At 43.5% G+C, this 13,920-nt stretch overlaps 1 protein-coding gene across 1 annotated transcript in view; it reads left to right on the top strand.

Annotated features, from left to right (window-relative positions):
• Positions 1 to 12,619, top strand: part of DGCR2 (DiGeorge syndrome critical region gene 2) — a 37,124-nt gene extending 24,505 nt beyond the window's left edge. Inside the window, exons 5-10 of the mRNA XM_048964094.1 lie at positions 506 to 582; positions 2,694 to 2,870; positions 3,798 to 4,001; positions 7,879 to 8,031; positions 8,713 to 8,949; positions 9,752 to 12,619. Coding sequence (XP_048820051.1) covers positions 506 to 582; positions 2,694 to 2,870; positions 3,798 to 4,001; positions 7,879 to 8,031; positions 8,713 to 8,949; positions 9,752 to 9,993 — 1,090 coding nt within the window. The 3' untranslated portion in view covers positions 9,994 to 12,619. The remainder of the gene's footprint in view (positions 1 to 505; positions 583 to 2,693; positions 2,871 to 3,797; positions 4,002 to 7,878; positions 8,032 to 8,712; positions 8,950 to 9,751) is intronic.
• The last annotated feature ends 1,301 nt before the right edge of the window (positions 12,620 to 13,920 follow it).

Genomic DNA, 13,920 nt, shown 5'->3' with positions numbered 1-13,920 from the left:
CACTGCACTGTACAGGAATAATATGTCTTTAAAATTTTCAACACAATTTTTGTTTCCATTAAGCACCAGCATTTCTGACAAAGACTGCAGGTTTGAGATGAGAATGACATAAAATGCCATCATGAGTTGTAAGGACTGGGCTTTGGTGACTTGGGGTATTTCATTCTGTTATTTCACAGCAAACCATTTATTTATATGTTTTTTGCCTGTGAGTGTTTTTGGGTTCAAAATACCACAGTCATAACAAGAGTGTGTTGCATATGCATGGAAATGGAAGGCATCATGAGCGATTTGTGAACATGGAAAACTATTAAGTGCCTTCATTCAGTGTTATCTCTTTACTTTGCAAATTCACAGGCTGAAATTTTAAGGAGAAGATCCTCAGAATGTTTTCAAAGTTAATTTTTAATTATGAAGGTATCATTAGGTTCCGTGTAGTGTTTCTGAATTTCTCAGTATGTTTTTTGGCTTGTATGTTTAGAATAGAATTTAATTGTTTTTGTAGGTTCTGGGTTGGATATCAGTATGTAATCACCAACCGAAATCACTCTCTGGAAGGTCACTGGGAAGTAGCTTACAAAGGTAGGCCTCTACAATTGTTACTGAGCTGAATGGTTCATGGAAGCTATCTTAAAGTGTGGATATTTTCTGCAGGAACAGCATCATCTGTTACTGATGGTGTTGAAATGCTGTAGGGGAACTGCTTTGCTTTACAGTATCAAAACGGAAGTGGTTAACACTGGCTGACCTTATTCGGTTGCAAAAGCAGCAGTCCCCTCTGCTGCAGATGCAAATATATGTTTTTATGCCTTTTATTTTTAATTAATTCAGATAAGTGATTAGTTTATCTCAATGTCGTTGTATGAACTCTCGTGTGCAGAATTGAATGCCCAACTGCTGTGCTGGTACAGGTCAAGGGAAATGGAAAATGAAAAAACAGTATTTGAAGCGTCAGCACTGTGAACTCCAGTATAGCGTTTGAAGACTGATCAGAGTAGTTTTCTTCTTATACACAACTTCCACTGATGGAAAATCTGCATGAATAGCTTTCCATTATGTACAATACATAATTGTGAGCAGAAATCTGGAGAGCAGTTAGATAAATACGACTTTTGACGCACGAGGAGTAGTTGAACCCTGCGCAGCTTTCCAGAGGTGATGCTGTTTCACTGTGCTGCCGTACACAAAAGTATTGATTTCTCTTGCCATTTACCTAAAAGGATTTGATTGAATATTCAGAGGAAACTGCTCCTTCTTGTGCAGGCAGGAACATTTTTGTTAGTTCCTTCAAGTAAAGCACATAAAGGTGCCTCTCAACATCGGAGGGATGGCGAGGGGAGGTTCCACCTTTTTCTCTAAAGGGTTTGTGTTGCCTAGTCTGGACAAAACTGCTTATACAGGTAGGCTTTGCCTATGAATTCCTAGAAGAAAACTGGTTCTCCTTAAAAGGACCTTCCTTTGCTCTTCAGAACGTTGACTGCACTGCCATCTGCTGACCAAATGTTTGTAACCAGGGTGACACAAATTATAGAAAATCATGATAGCTGTTTGTATTACAAGTTGTATTTAACTTGATGCATTATATAAATTTAAATCCTCAGTGCCATTTAGTCTTTTGCTTGCAAGTCATTTACTAAAATAATACATGTATGAAATATAGCATAGTAGTAGTTTTCAGTAGATTCTGAAAGGTTTTACTTAAGTTCCCTTGACTTGGACTTGTAGTAAGGCAGTGAATTCCTAATATCTGTTTCAAAAGTGATTTAGGGTTCTGTAGCTTGAAAACTTCTATCCACTCTTGGGAAATATGGAACTTAAACCCTCAAAAAAATGATGGGGGAGCCCAATTGCATTAAAAGTCATCTGACTAAATATTGAAAAAGGCCATCACATGACATGACTGCCTAACTGAGCGACTGCAGGAGCTGAAGTCAATGTTTAAGCACACAGATTTGGAAAGGAGGCTTCTGAAGTCCACATAGACCAATTCTCACAATTGTCTCTTGGCCTGACATGAAGCTCCACAACTTTGAGTACCAGTTGATTTAGAAGTAAGTAACTAGTTAACCTAACAGTAAGACACTGGTCAGAAGCTAAATTTTGAAAGCTGTACAATGCCCTTACAACATTTCTCATGCCCTGGCGTGGGAGAAATAACTTCATGCTGAGTCCCCACTCTTTTGAACACATCTCAGTGCAGCCTTTTAACAGTTGCATGGGTTGGAAGCACTCGGCAGCACATACCTCTGTGCAGTGGCAGCAGCATCACAGCTGTGTTTTGTTTAGCTATGAGCAGCATGGGGTAATGTGTTCAGGGTTGGTGTGGGTTCTTGCTCCACGAGCGTTTTGCAGACCTTCAGGTGTACTGGTCCCTGCACCATTTCCCCTTAGAAGATCCAAACTGGCAGGCAAACCCCATGGGACTCTGGAGAGAAGCATTTGTAGAGATAAGAGAACATCACTGCAGAATGGCAAAATTGCGTGGCTCCTTGAAAACTGCAGCCTCTTCTGTGTGAGTCACCCCTTCCCTCCCCGCTCTTTACCTTTCCCCAGAGGAGTGCTGCTAATGGGAGCTAAAGCTGGGGACAAGTAGCCCTGTAGAGCGTTGGTGTGCATGAAAGGAGTGACATTACAGAGCCTTTCTGAAGCTTTGCTTACCCCCAGGCTGCTTATACCAATGCATCTTGTTCTAGGCTCTTCGGAAGTATTTTTACCCCCTGACCCTATCTTTGGTACGGCTATGTCTGAAAATGAAAACGTTCTTTGTGCCCAGCTTCAGTGTTTCCATTTTCCTACCCTTCGGCACCATGGTTTACACAGCTGGTATGCTGAAAACTGCTATGAGAAATCATCATTCCTCTGCAAAAGAAGTAAGTTGGTTTTAGTTTAGTGTTAACTGTCTTGTGTCCTTAAATATGCGTATAACAAATATGGAGAAATCTCTTAGTTATCTTTTCTGCCTGTTGCCCAGTAAATTGAAATGGAGGGAAAAAAAAGTGACATTTTATTTGAGATAGGGGCATCATAATGGGTAGCTGTCAGCCACGGTATAGTTTTTTGTTAAAAAGTTACTGTTAAGCAGCTAGGATATGCCTTTTTTTATTAGTAAATATCACTCTTAAATTATCAGCATCACCTAAAAATGAATAAACACATATTTATGGTGTATTTTTGAATATAGCAACTTCCAGTTGTTTCAGGCTATAGGATCCCAGAGCAGTCTGTGTCGCTTCTCTCTGGCTTTGGTACCTCCCTGTTAAGTCTGTAGGCTAAAGCCATCTGAACTTCCTTGCTGTGCAGGGATGAAGATGCAGGCAAGGGAGTTAATTTTGCCTGGCTTCCTTTTTAGACCTGACCTGTTGTTGAGAGTGTCCTGCAGATTTGGTCCAGAGAAGATTCAGCTGTTTTAGGTAGCAGAAGGCTGGGAGGGAGTTGCAGGAAACATGGCATTGCAGCTTGTCCTTCTCAGACTGCCTGCTTTTCTGTGTGTCCTGAAGAGGACACCTGAAGGCGTGTCAATTCCATTAAATACTTAGCATTCACTTTGTCCATTTTGAGCAGTAAATCATCCCCGCACATCTCCATGCAATCCATTTATCTTCCCCACTCTTTTAAAAGTTGTTTTAAACGCCAAAGTTTGGCTTTTAACTGATGATCTGCTTATGTTTACGAGTCATGTTTTGTAATAGATCAAACTGGACCTCTGGCAGGCTCACAGACACTTGGCTATTGATGTGCATTTCTTTTCTAGGCCAGACAGGTGTTGTTGTGGGTACTGATGTGCATTTCTGTTCTAGGCCAGACGTGTGTTGATATCAAGGACAACATTGTTGACGAAGGCTACTATTTTACTCCGAAAGGGGATGATCCCTGCTTGAGCTGCACATGTCACAATGGTGAACCAGAAATGTGTGTGGCTGCTTTGTGTGAGCGGCCGCAGGGATGTCAGCAGTATCGCAAAGATCCTAAAGAGTGCTGCAAATTTACATGTTTAGACCCAGGTAAGGCTTTGCTGGAGTTTTATCAAGTGAAATTCCTGCTCATCTTGGTTGTCTTTGGGTACAGCTTTGGTATTATACATCTTTCCAGTGCCTCCACGCTGCTGAGCACCATCCCCATCTGTGGAAAGGTCCCAAATCATAGGATACGAAAAACTTCACTCTCCTGCCAGAAAATAATAGTCATCCTTGATGCTGCTTCAGGAAGAGCTTGTCTTCTCTATGGAGGTTGACAGTGGTGTGGATTTCTAGTGGAGCTTCTTGGTTGTTTATGATATTTAGCTGTTGTGAAAGGAAAAGCCTTATTTCTTATCTCTAATTAAGTGTCTTTTTCCAGAAACAAGCATTTATATGTGTGTAAGTTTGAATGCAGGATTCACATAAGCAGCACAATTTGTAAATTACATTAATCATCAGACATGCAACCTTACTTAAGGGATTTGGCATCTCACTGTAGCTTCTCATTCGAGGAATACTGCTGTCAGTTGCCCTTTGGGGGTGTAGGTTTTGGGGTGTCACTTTTGTGAAAAGAAACTTGCAGAAAGGAATTTGTCTTATTTAGCACTTACTGTGAAAGTAGCCAAACCCTGGAACATTGCTTGTGGAGTTGTCATGTGTGGGAGGTTATTCAAAGCCCTGATGGGCACAGTCCTGAGCAGCCTGCTCCAACTCAGGCTGCTTGAGCAGGGGCTTGGGCTAGATGATCTCCAGAGGTCCCTTCCAACCTCAGCCACTATGACTTCCTGGCATTCTAAAAGAACCTCTTTTTATCTGAGTCCTTTAAGAAACTATTGTTCAGATCCTTCCATCATGGGAGATGCAAGTCAAGTCTTTCCATCACTAGCTGCTGTTTCAGTCATTACAAAAAAGGGGTTTAATTGGCATCCAAATTTACATTTGTTCTTTTCTGTGTCTAATCTGCACAAGTTGATGATTAAAGGCCACTGGCCCCTCCTTGCTGTCATTTACATCCATTCTGAAGGCTGAGTTTAACAGATGTTCCTAACTAGTGTTGCAAATTGGTTGAGGAAAGAGTGGGGAAAAAGCAGAAGTCTTCCTCCCACTCTTATCAGCAGAATTAAGATTGCCTTCACTTTTTTTTTTCCCTGCCTTCAGGATCAGTGTCAGCAAAGCATCACCCAACAGACAGGATAAGATGACCTGGGATAACCTAGTGCTGTGTTCTTTAATCCCTGCTTGTGCTGTGGCTCTTAATGATTTCATGAATACTGATTGGAAGAGTGTATTTTGCCACATCCTTTCTGATCCTTAAGCTCTTCTTCCTATGCTGATGCTAAATAAGACTGTTTCATTATGCTCTGAAGTGTTGGGTTTTTGTGTGGGTTAATTTTTTTTAGTAACTCAGTTTTTGAGTGAAGCATCATCAAGCAGTTGTCTGACTTCCTTCGTAATAAATTTACTTCATCTGATGATAAAGACTGAAAGTTTGAAATGAAGCATCTCAGTTTTCTTTCTGGATGTTTATCAATGACTATTGCAGCTGACAGAAATCAATGAATTACTTCCTTTAGTCAGCATGTATTTGTCTTTGTCCAGTTCTTACATATATCTTCTCTAAGCTTTGGTACAGAGGAAAGAAAGCTGTTTTACTAATCAACAGTAAGTGAATTAATCACCCAAGGAGAGACTGGGGGGAAATAAATCTTGCTGTTGAGTTGGCAGGTAATCAGCTCTTGCAGTGTGAGTGGGTGAGCGGCGATTACAAGTGGGCAAGGAATGTTACTCAAGTACTTGGTAGTAGGGGAATATTTCAGTGGTAGGAGTGAGCTGAGTAATCCCAGCTGTGCTGTCTTGAAAGATGCTTCTCATTTAGTTGGAGATAAATAGCACGGGAAAACCTTTTGTGTGCTGATGCTGAAATGGAAGTCCATTGCCTCTTCTTGGATGTGAGGCTCCTGTTTGTACAAACCTGGAACTTTCACTTGTGAAATAGTGTTAAAAGAAGCAAAGTATTTGCAGGAGCTGCTGGTGCAGAAACTTCTCTAGGATTAAACTGGCACGGTTACTGGATGCTGCTACTGTCCTGAGTGTGAGACAGCCTTCATGGAATAGTCTATTTCTGTGTATGTAGGTTGAAAATCTCAGTGATGGCTTGTCTTGTTCTGTGCAAACTGGGTCTTGTCTCTTTGTTTTCAGTTTCATCTAGGACTTCATTTGACAATAGCTTATCCAGACAAACAGGTTGAGGGGTGGGAGCTGTCAGAGGCTGTGAGCGGTGTGGAAGAAGCCTGGACTCCCCAGAAGGTGCAGGATTTGCAGTTTCAGCTGGCCTGGAGAGGCACTGCCAGGCTTTGTAGCCAAAAAATCACGTCACGCTTCACTGCATGTATGTTTTACCAAAGTGAATTTATGTAAGGCAGCTGTTGGAACTAACTCACGGTGCTCACAAAGTCAGCACTGCCATATAATGAACGAGAAACAGCCTCAGGTCTGTGCTGTTGGGGATGGTGTGCTGATTGGTTGCTGCTGGTGTGTGATGGCATCATCTGAAGCCCTGACAGTGGGAGCTGCTAAAAAATTTGACTGCATAGAGGTTTCTGTGTGGCACAGCCAGGTTTGAGAGGGTGTTGTGTTGGTGTTTGATGTGTAGTGTGCTATTAAGTGAGATAGCAGGGGCCAAGAATGTGTCAGGTGATAAATACTAACCTATTAAGCCTTGTACTTCTAACAGTGTGTAAATATGGTGGATTTTTCTTTTGCTAGCATTTGTAGCAAATCAGTAGTTACAGGTTTTGTGAGGGTTTGAGTGCTCTTTTGTAAACAGTCTTCGATAGAGCATCGCTGCTGTCGGTAGGAAGAGAAGTACTGTAGAGAGAGCTCCTGCAGCTGTGCTGGATGCAGGAAAGGAGGAGGACAGGGACCTGGCCCTTCAGTGGCTGGGGACAGAGCTCCTCCCTGCTTCAGGTCGTGTTTCTGTATAATCCCAGTGGCTGGGGTGTGCAGCTGCTGAGCCACATCCAGCCTCGGTGTGCTTCTCGTTCTGAGCTCTGTAACAGGAAACTGTGCCAAGAGCTCAGTGCAGTCATTTTTTGCCTATTGTCTTTGTGCAGAGTGCTTGTGCACTAGAGGGCTACTTAAGTGTGATTAGTTGAATTGTGAAATCTCTCCCATGCCTGGCAGTGACAGATCAGTGATAATTTGCTAGCAGCAGCTTTCCCAGTGTGGAACTGTTTAGCTGGGGTGTGGATCTGCTTGTGGATCTGTTTGTAGATCTGCTTGTGGATCTGTTTCATGTCCTGTCATTTGTTTTCTGTGATTTTAGGAAAGTATCTAATTCCTGTTCATCTTAGTCTCTTGAGTTTCTGAAAGATTGCTGTGTGTTGATTCACCTTCTGAAGGTATTTTTAGTTCCCATCATTTAATTGTGATAAGCATGCTACCTACGAGACGTGCAGTTTGAATGACTACGTCTTGGTGATAATGAAAATGTTTAGAGATCTTGTTTTATGAAAGACAGAAGTTAAGTGCTCTGAAGTTATGTAGGAATGCAGTGTAGATGTGCCAGTTTTCAGGCCTTTCCCCTAACTTCCAGGGTTGCTGTTTTCTTTCGTACAAGACCATCAGTCATGCCAGGGAGACAAGCTCATGCACAAAACACTGTTGACCTCTTGGTTTTCCCTTTTTCAGATACTTGAAGCCTTCAGCAATTTGTTGAGTAACATCTTTAGTTGTTCTTGCAATAAGCAGATAAATCACCTAATGACTCATCATCTTTCTCCATTTCTGAAACGTAGAGAAGTGTCAAATCAGGCTGATGAATCTCTACTCTGCGTTGCTCTCCGTCACCGACAAAAGAACATCCAGAAAAATGAGTCCTGAACATAAGTAACAGGCTGCTTTTTTATATTTTCTGTGACAGATGGGAACAGTCTGTTTGACTCGATGGCTGGTGGAATGCGCCTGATAGTGAGCTGCATCTCATCCTTCCTCATCCTCTCTCTGTTGCTCTTCATGGTCCACCGGTTGCGTCAGAGGCGGAGAGAGCGCATAGAGTCTTTGATTGGAGCAAATTGTGAGTACCTGTGTTGGGAATGGGCCTCAGTCTGTACCTGTGCACAGTGTAAAGCTGCTTCAGGATGACAAGAGAAGAGGAGATAGAAATCAGCATGGAGAAAATCACTACAAGTCTGGTTATAAATACTGGTCAGCACTTTACCCAGGTGAATGGAGCTGTGTGAGCCACTGGCTGCCTGAGTGGGTCGTGGTTTGTACAGTTTTTTACCACTCCTCATGTGAAGAAAAAGCAATGCTTATCTTGCACCTGGTGGTTATTATTAAGTTGATACATGAAAATGAGAGATTTCATGGTCTTGCTTGTCTTTGCCTTTGTGTGCGTGGTTTAATTCAGGTTTCTCACATTGGAGTAACTTTTAAGCCAATAATGGAAGATTACTATTCAGTTTATATGCGGTCCAAACCTGAAGGATCTTCTGTGTATGAATGATCTCTTTAATTGGAAGAGTTTAGATTCAGGTGTACCTGTGGTGCAGGACAAGCAGGCTGGGAGCAGGTGGCCTTGGGCCTTATTGTGTAACTGCAGTGAGCTGACCCACATGGCTTATTTAGGCTTTCTGGGTCTTCAGGAGACGTGAGTTTTTTGGCTGTGAAAAGTGGAAAAAGGTGTTTCTGTCTTAACCTGAAAAAGAGAACACGGTTATCAACTCTTTTCTTTCTTTTTCTTCTCTTGAAACAGTGCACCACTTCAACTTGGGCCGCAGAATGCCTGGTTTTGATTATGGTCCGGATGGTTTTGGAACTGGCCTTACTCCACTCCATCTTTCAGATGATGGGGAAGGTGGGGCATTTCACTTCCATGATCCACCACCACCCTATACTGCTTACAAGTATCCAGACATTCAACACCCAGATGACCCACCTCCTCCGTATGAGGCTTCTGTCAATCCAGACAGCATCCTTTGTTCCACTCCAGGTATGTGGGCAGTAACTTCTCTTTTCTTTTATTATTAACTTTTGGTTGCAGGGGAGGTGATTTTTTTTATTTTGTATTTTTTCCCAATCTGTAATAATATATTTCAGTGATGGTGGTGGGAAGGTATCTTACAATACTATCTCCTGTTTCCATGACAGAAGAGCTATGAGTTAAAAGTGTCATTTGGCCTGTTTGTTTCTTTTCCCTGGGAAACACAGTTCACCTAAGCTAAAAGTGGAATCCATGCTTCGAGCAGCACAGCTCTTAGACCTTACCAGCTTTAAATTCTTAACTTAATGGCTGATGGCGTTTCCATCATGCTGATACCTTTTCTGATCTTTTGGAGATGGGTATAAAGAACAGAAGAAATGCCAAGTACAGGAAATTCTGAACAAAATACATCCAGCCTCTTCCCTACTCCCCGCTCCCCCCCACCCACAGCCAAAAAAAAAGGACCAAAAATACCACTTTTTAATGATTCACCCGCTGCTTTTCAGCTCTGCAGCTGCGATATTAGCATACTGTAGTCCTTCCACTTTGGGATTTATAGCAGCACATCTCAGAAGATCAGTAAGATACTCGCACTAATCAGCCTTATTTATATATCACTGCTTTCTTTTTACTGCACCGCTCTCCTCCTTTGCAGTGTCGTATCTGTTCATACAGATCTGGCATTTTAATCTGGTGTTAATACAAAGCCAGGAAAAACTCGGAGCTTCCAGCAATACAGAGAGTAAATTTACTTGGTGATGTGGAACGAAACACTTCACCTTCTGATTCTGCTTTTCTTCTTCCTTTCCAGATGGAGTTCTTTCTCAGACTGTGCAAAGCGGTCCTCCGTCACTAGGAAACTGTGATGTATCCCCCCAGCTCACAGAGGGCTCCCTTCCTCCCTCAGTTGGTCCTTCTCCAGTGGAGCTGGAAGACTCTGCTGACAGCAGCACCTTTCTTGTCCCCCCAGACACAGCGCTAAATGAAAACACACCGGCAGAAACTCTGACAGGCAGCCGGCACAGCCACTGTTCTCTCAATACCATTGTATAAAGGAGTCAGCTGACTGCCAGCCAGAAATAGTTTTAGCAACTGTTTGCACAGACAAACACTAATCCGTGGTTGGAACTTCAGAAGGAATCTCCACTTTGTTTTTGAACACTGCTTTTATGTTCTAGGTTAGGGTTGTGCCTCTCGTTTTTGGCTGTTGTTATTTGTTCACTAATCGGTTTGTCCTGTAAATATGGATTGTATAACTACTTTTTTTTGGTTTTTTTTTTTTTCCATTGGCTGTGGAAAAGAATGCAGAGAATTCCTTTGACTTCTAAGGAGAGGAAAAGTATGGGTAGGGGTTTTTTTTGTTTTGTTTTATTTCTTAAACTGAGAGGAAATGAAATCTACATCAGAAAAAGCTGCTTGGATTTGGCTGGATACCACTGGACCCAGGAAACAGACCGTGGAAGAGGGGGGTGGGAGCTGTCATCGCTCAGCCACTTGCTTTCTCTCTTGCTTCAGTGCTACACTCAGAAAAGACAGAGAAGGCTGAACTGCAGAGGAAGGAGCTGGGTTTCTGTTTTACAGAGCAGGAACATGGAGGAACTAAAACTCATGTCACCAAGTGAGAGTTGCAAACATTTGTGTGTTCTGGTCAGCCTTGCTGTTTCAGTTCACCACGGGACTGGAGGATGAATGATCTACACCATATGTGACTTCATCTTTTTATGGAAGAGTACTCAGAAAACCAGGATTTGCAATGACAATTATTTGTTGTTAGCTGCACAATCTCGTGTTGTCTGGTAAATTTCTGTCCCATAAATGAAATTTGGTCTGTGTAATGCTGGCTTCCCTCTGGTGGAATCCTTGTGTGTATCAGGCGGTACATGGGGAGGAGGCAGGGAGCAGGTAACTGCTTGACGTGCTCTGCCTTCACTGCGTGAATCCCCTGCTCATTACAGTCCCAAAAGCTGCAAAGAAAAACACTTTAACTCCTTGACAGTGGCACAAGACTGGCCTGGATAAAAGACCATTGTTCATTGCATGCTGTAATTAGCATGTAAGCGTGTTCCATCCCTTCCATTTCGTTTCTTTACAGTTGCTATAAATACCATTTGAAAACACTGATTGACATGCACTCCACGTAATGTTTAATTCTAATTGGACACTTGTTTCTTAGCCTAATCCTATAAATGCCAACCCTACTCTTGTCTTTCTTCCCTCCCACACCCCACACGTTTATCCAGGTCCCACAAGGGGTTTATGATGTGGTTCATGTACTGAAATCGATAAAGCCGTTTGCCTCGCTCTGATATCTGATCTTCAATTTCCCCCTCAGGTTAACTCTTTCAGCTAATTTATACACTGCAAAACAAGATTAATTCAATCCCTCACTGAACCTGTAGTTGAGCACTGTTGGTTTGTACAGTGAGTGCAAAATCATCTTGAGAGGTGATTTTAAATTGAAGTAGGATATTAGTGTACAAATAATTTACCCCTCCCATCCGTTCTCCTCTTGCCTCTGCCTCTCCTTGACTTGCTGTAGCAGTCAGCAGATGAGATAAACTGTAAGGAATTTGTAAAGGATGCCCCTCTGAGTGTTCTCCTATTGCCTTATGAAGGGTACAAGCCTAGAGGGACAGGAAGTGAACACTGCACGGGGGTGTATATGTGAATTATTTTTCTAGTAATGATGAGAAATCGTACCTGTATGACAAATCCTAACCCACTGTTGTGGTTTCCCATTGCAGCTGACTTTTTCCCTATTGAATATGCTGCTACTTTCTATTCTGTGTCTTGCCTATAGGCTTATACTGTACTTGAGGATTGGTCTTGACAATTCAACTCCTTTTGCACAGAAAACTGTGAGTTTCACGATTGAGATCCTGTCTGGTTTCTCAACATTCGGACACTTGCAGCCCCGAATCCATGGGAGAGCGAACCACAGTTGCAGAGGATGCGTGGCAGGAAGCCTTCCTCCTGCTCTGTGCCCGTTCCCTGGGCTGCTGGCACGGAATGGGAGGAGTGCTGCAGCCCGTGGGACCTGTAACCATCTCCTCTGAGTTCCAGTCCTGGTCTGATGAAGCGGATGGATAGCAGTAGTGAGAACCATGCGTGCAAACGATCGAGCATTTCTGAAGTGTGAAAATAAAGCGGGTTTTGTGCGTTTTTGAGCACATTCATACGTTTTATACATTGTATGTACTGGTTTTTCTTTAGTTTTGTAGGTACGAGTGTGTGTGTGTGTGTGTGTTTGCGGATGGCTGTATCTCTGTACGTACACACGCTGTATGCTCGGTGTGCTCAGCAGGGCACTGGGCACTAACTGCTCCTGGGGTGATGCTTCTCTCCAGCTGGCTGCACTCTGTAGGGCAGGGTGCAAAGTCTGTGCTACTGCCATCTGTTCCTGAAAACACTTTGTTAGCAATGCAAACTGGAAAGCTTCTAATTCCTTTTGAAGCCGGATGGGGCGTTCATCCTCCGTAGTATCCTAGCGCAATAACAAAGGACCTTTGGGCTTGGTTTAGGCTCTGAAGCTGTGTTTTGTGGTGGAGGTGAACAGATACCTTACCTCACACATCTCATAACACTGCGGGAATGTGTTCTGTGTTTGTTTTTTTTTATTTTACTTTTTATTCTGTGGTGAATTTATTTGAAATAAACTCTGGTACAATCCGTGATGTCATGGCGGCTCCTGGCTGTAGTTGTTCCAAACGTGGGTCTGCTTTGCAGGAGCTCCAGTGTGATGTACTGCCCATAGTTCTGAGCCTTTCCCACTTCTCTTCTGGCACAGAGGCTGCTGCTTCCTCTCTTTTTTCCTATCCTTCACCTCAACTGTAAGCAAGGGATATCTTGCATCGAATGGAGCAGCTCACTGAGTCCAGCCCTTGCTTACCTCTCTGTGAGCTAATGCTGCAATAATGTCATTTTTTGCCCATTTAAACGTAGCTTTTTTCACAACAGGTAGGAGCCTCTGCAGCAGGGATGGCGCAGCTTCCAGGACCTTGCAGCAGCTGGCAAGGTCCTTTCCTGGCGGCAGCGGCTCCCAGGCAGAGCTCCATTGCCCTTGGTAAGGGCTGAGCACATATCAGTGAGCATGCCTGAAGAAGGACCTTGCTCTTCTGCTTGCCATTAGATTGATGAGATCTTTGGCATTAGTTTATGCTTTGATTTCCCACTGCTGCTCACTTCTCTGGTGGTTTTTATCTCCTGGTGCATCCCAGATCTCCCTGCAGATAAGGTTCCATTCCCCTATCAGCTTATGATGAGCAAAGGGCCCATCTCTCTGCGTGTCCCTGGCTGCCATCAGCTCTGCTGGGTGCCAGAGCTCCGTGTGGGGCTCCGTGTCCTATTGTGGCCCCTGACAAAGCATCCCCTCATGCTGCAGACCGTGCTGCCATACTGAGCTCTTAACTGCTCCATGGTGGGCACAGCTGTGGTGGTGTCTGCATTACCGTGATGCACAGCCTCTGTTTTTGCACTAGGTGAGCTGTGGGATGCTGTAGCTTTAGGGAGGTTCTGCTACGAGGGCAAAACTGCTGGTCAGATGTACAAAGCTTTGTGTGATGTTCAGCTGTGTCTCACTCTGAGCCTCAGACGATTCCTGTGTCTGTGCTGGGATGCGGGTGGGGAAGCGAAATGGAGTGGGTGCAGGGCTTCTCTGAAGGCCTCACCTCCAGGTGTGCTCCCCGTTCCTGTGGCCCATCCACGTGTCTTTGCTGTTCCATTTGGGAGAAACGGTTTTTGTCAGCAGCGCCCAACCTTTGCCCATCTCACGTTAAGTGGCACTGAAGCTGTTTTTCAGAATGTTTTTGTCTTTCAGAGGTGGCTTTTCAGTGGCAAAGAACTGAGGGTTTCGTGTTGTGCGATTCATGCTACATCTCTTCATTTTGCAGTTGTTGAAACGTTCCTTTTTTCCCCTTTAGCTAAAGAACATTAAATATACCAAAATTGCTTTCAAACATCCCTCTCACGTTGGGATCTGGA

Source organism: Lagopus muta, chromosome 17, assembly GCF_023343835.1.
Source record: "Lagopus muta isolate bLagMut1 chromosome 17, bLagMut1 primary, whole genome shotgun sequence".
Lineage (NCBI taxonomy): Eukaryota > Metazoa > Chordata > Aves > Galliformes > Phasianidae > Lagopus > Lagopus muta.
This window is presented reverse-complemented; position numbering and strand designations above follow the sequence as displayed.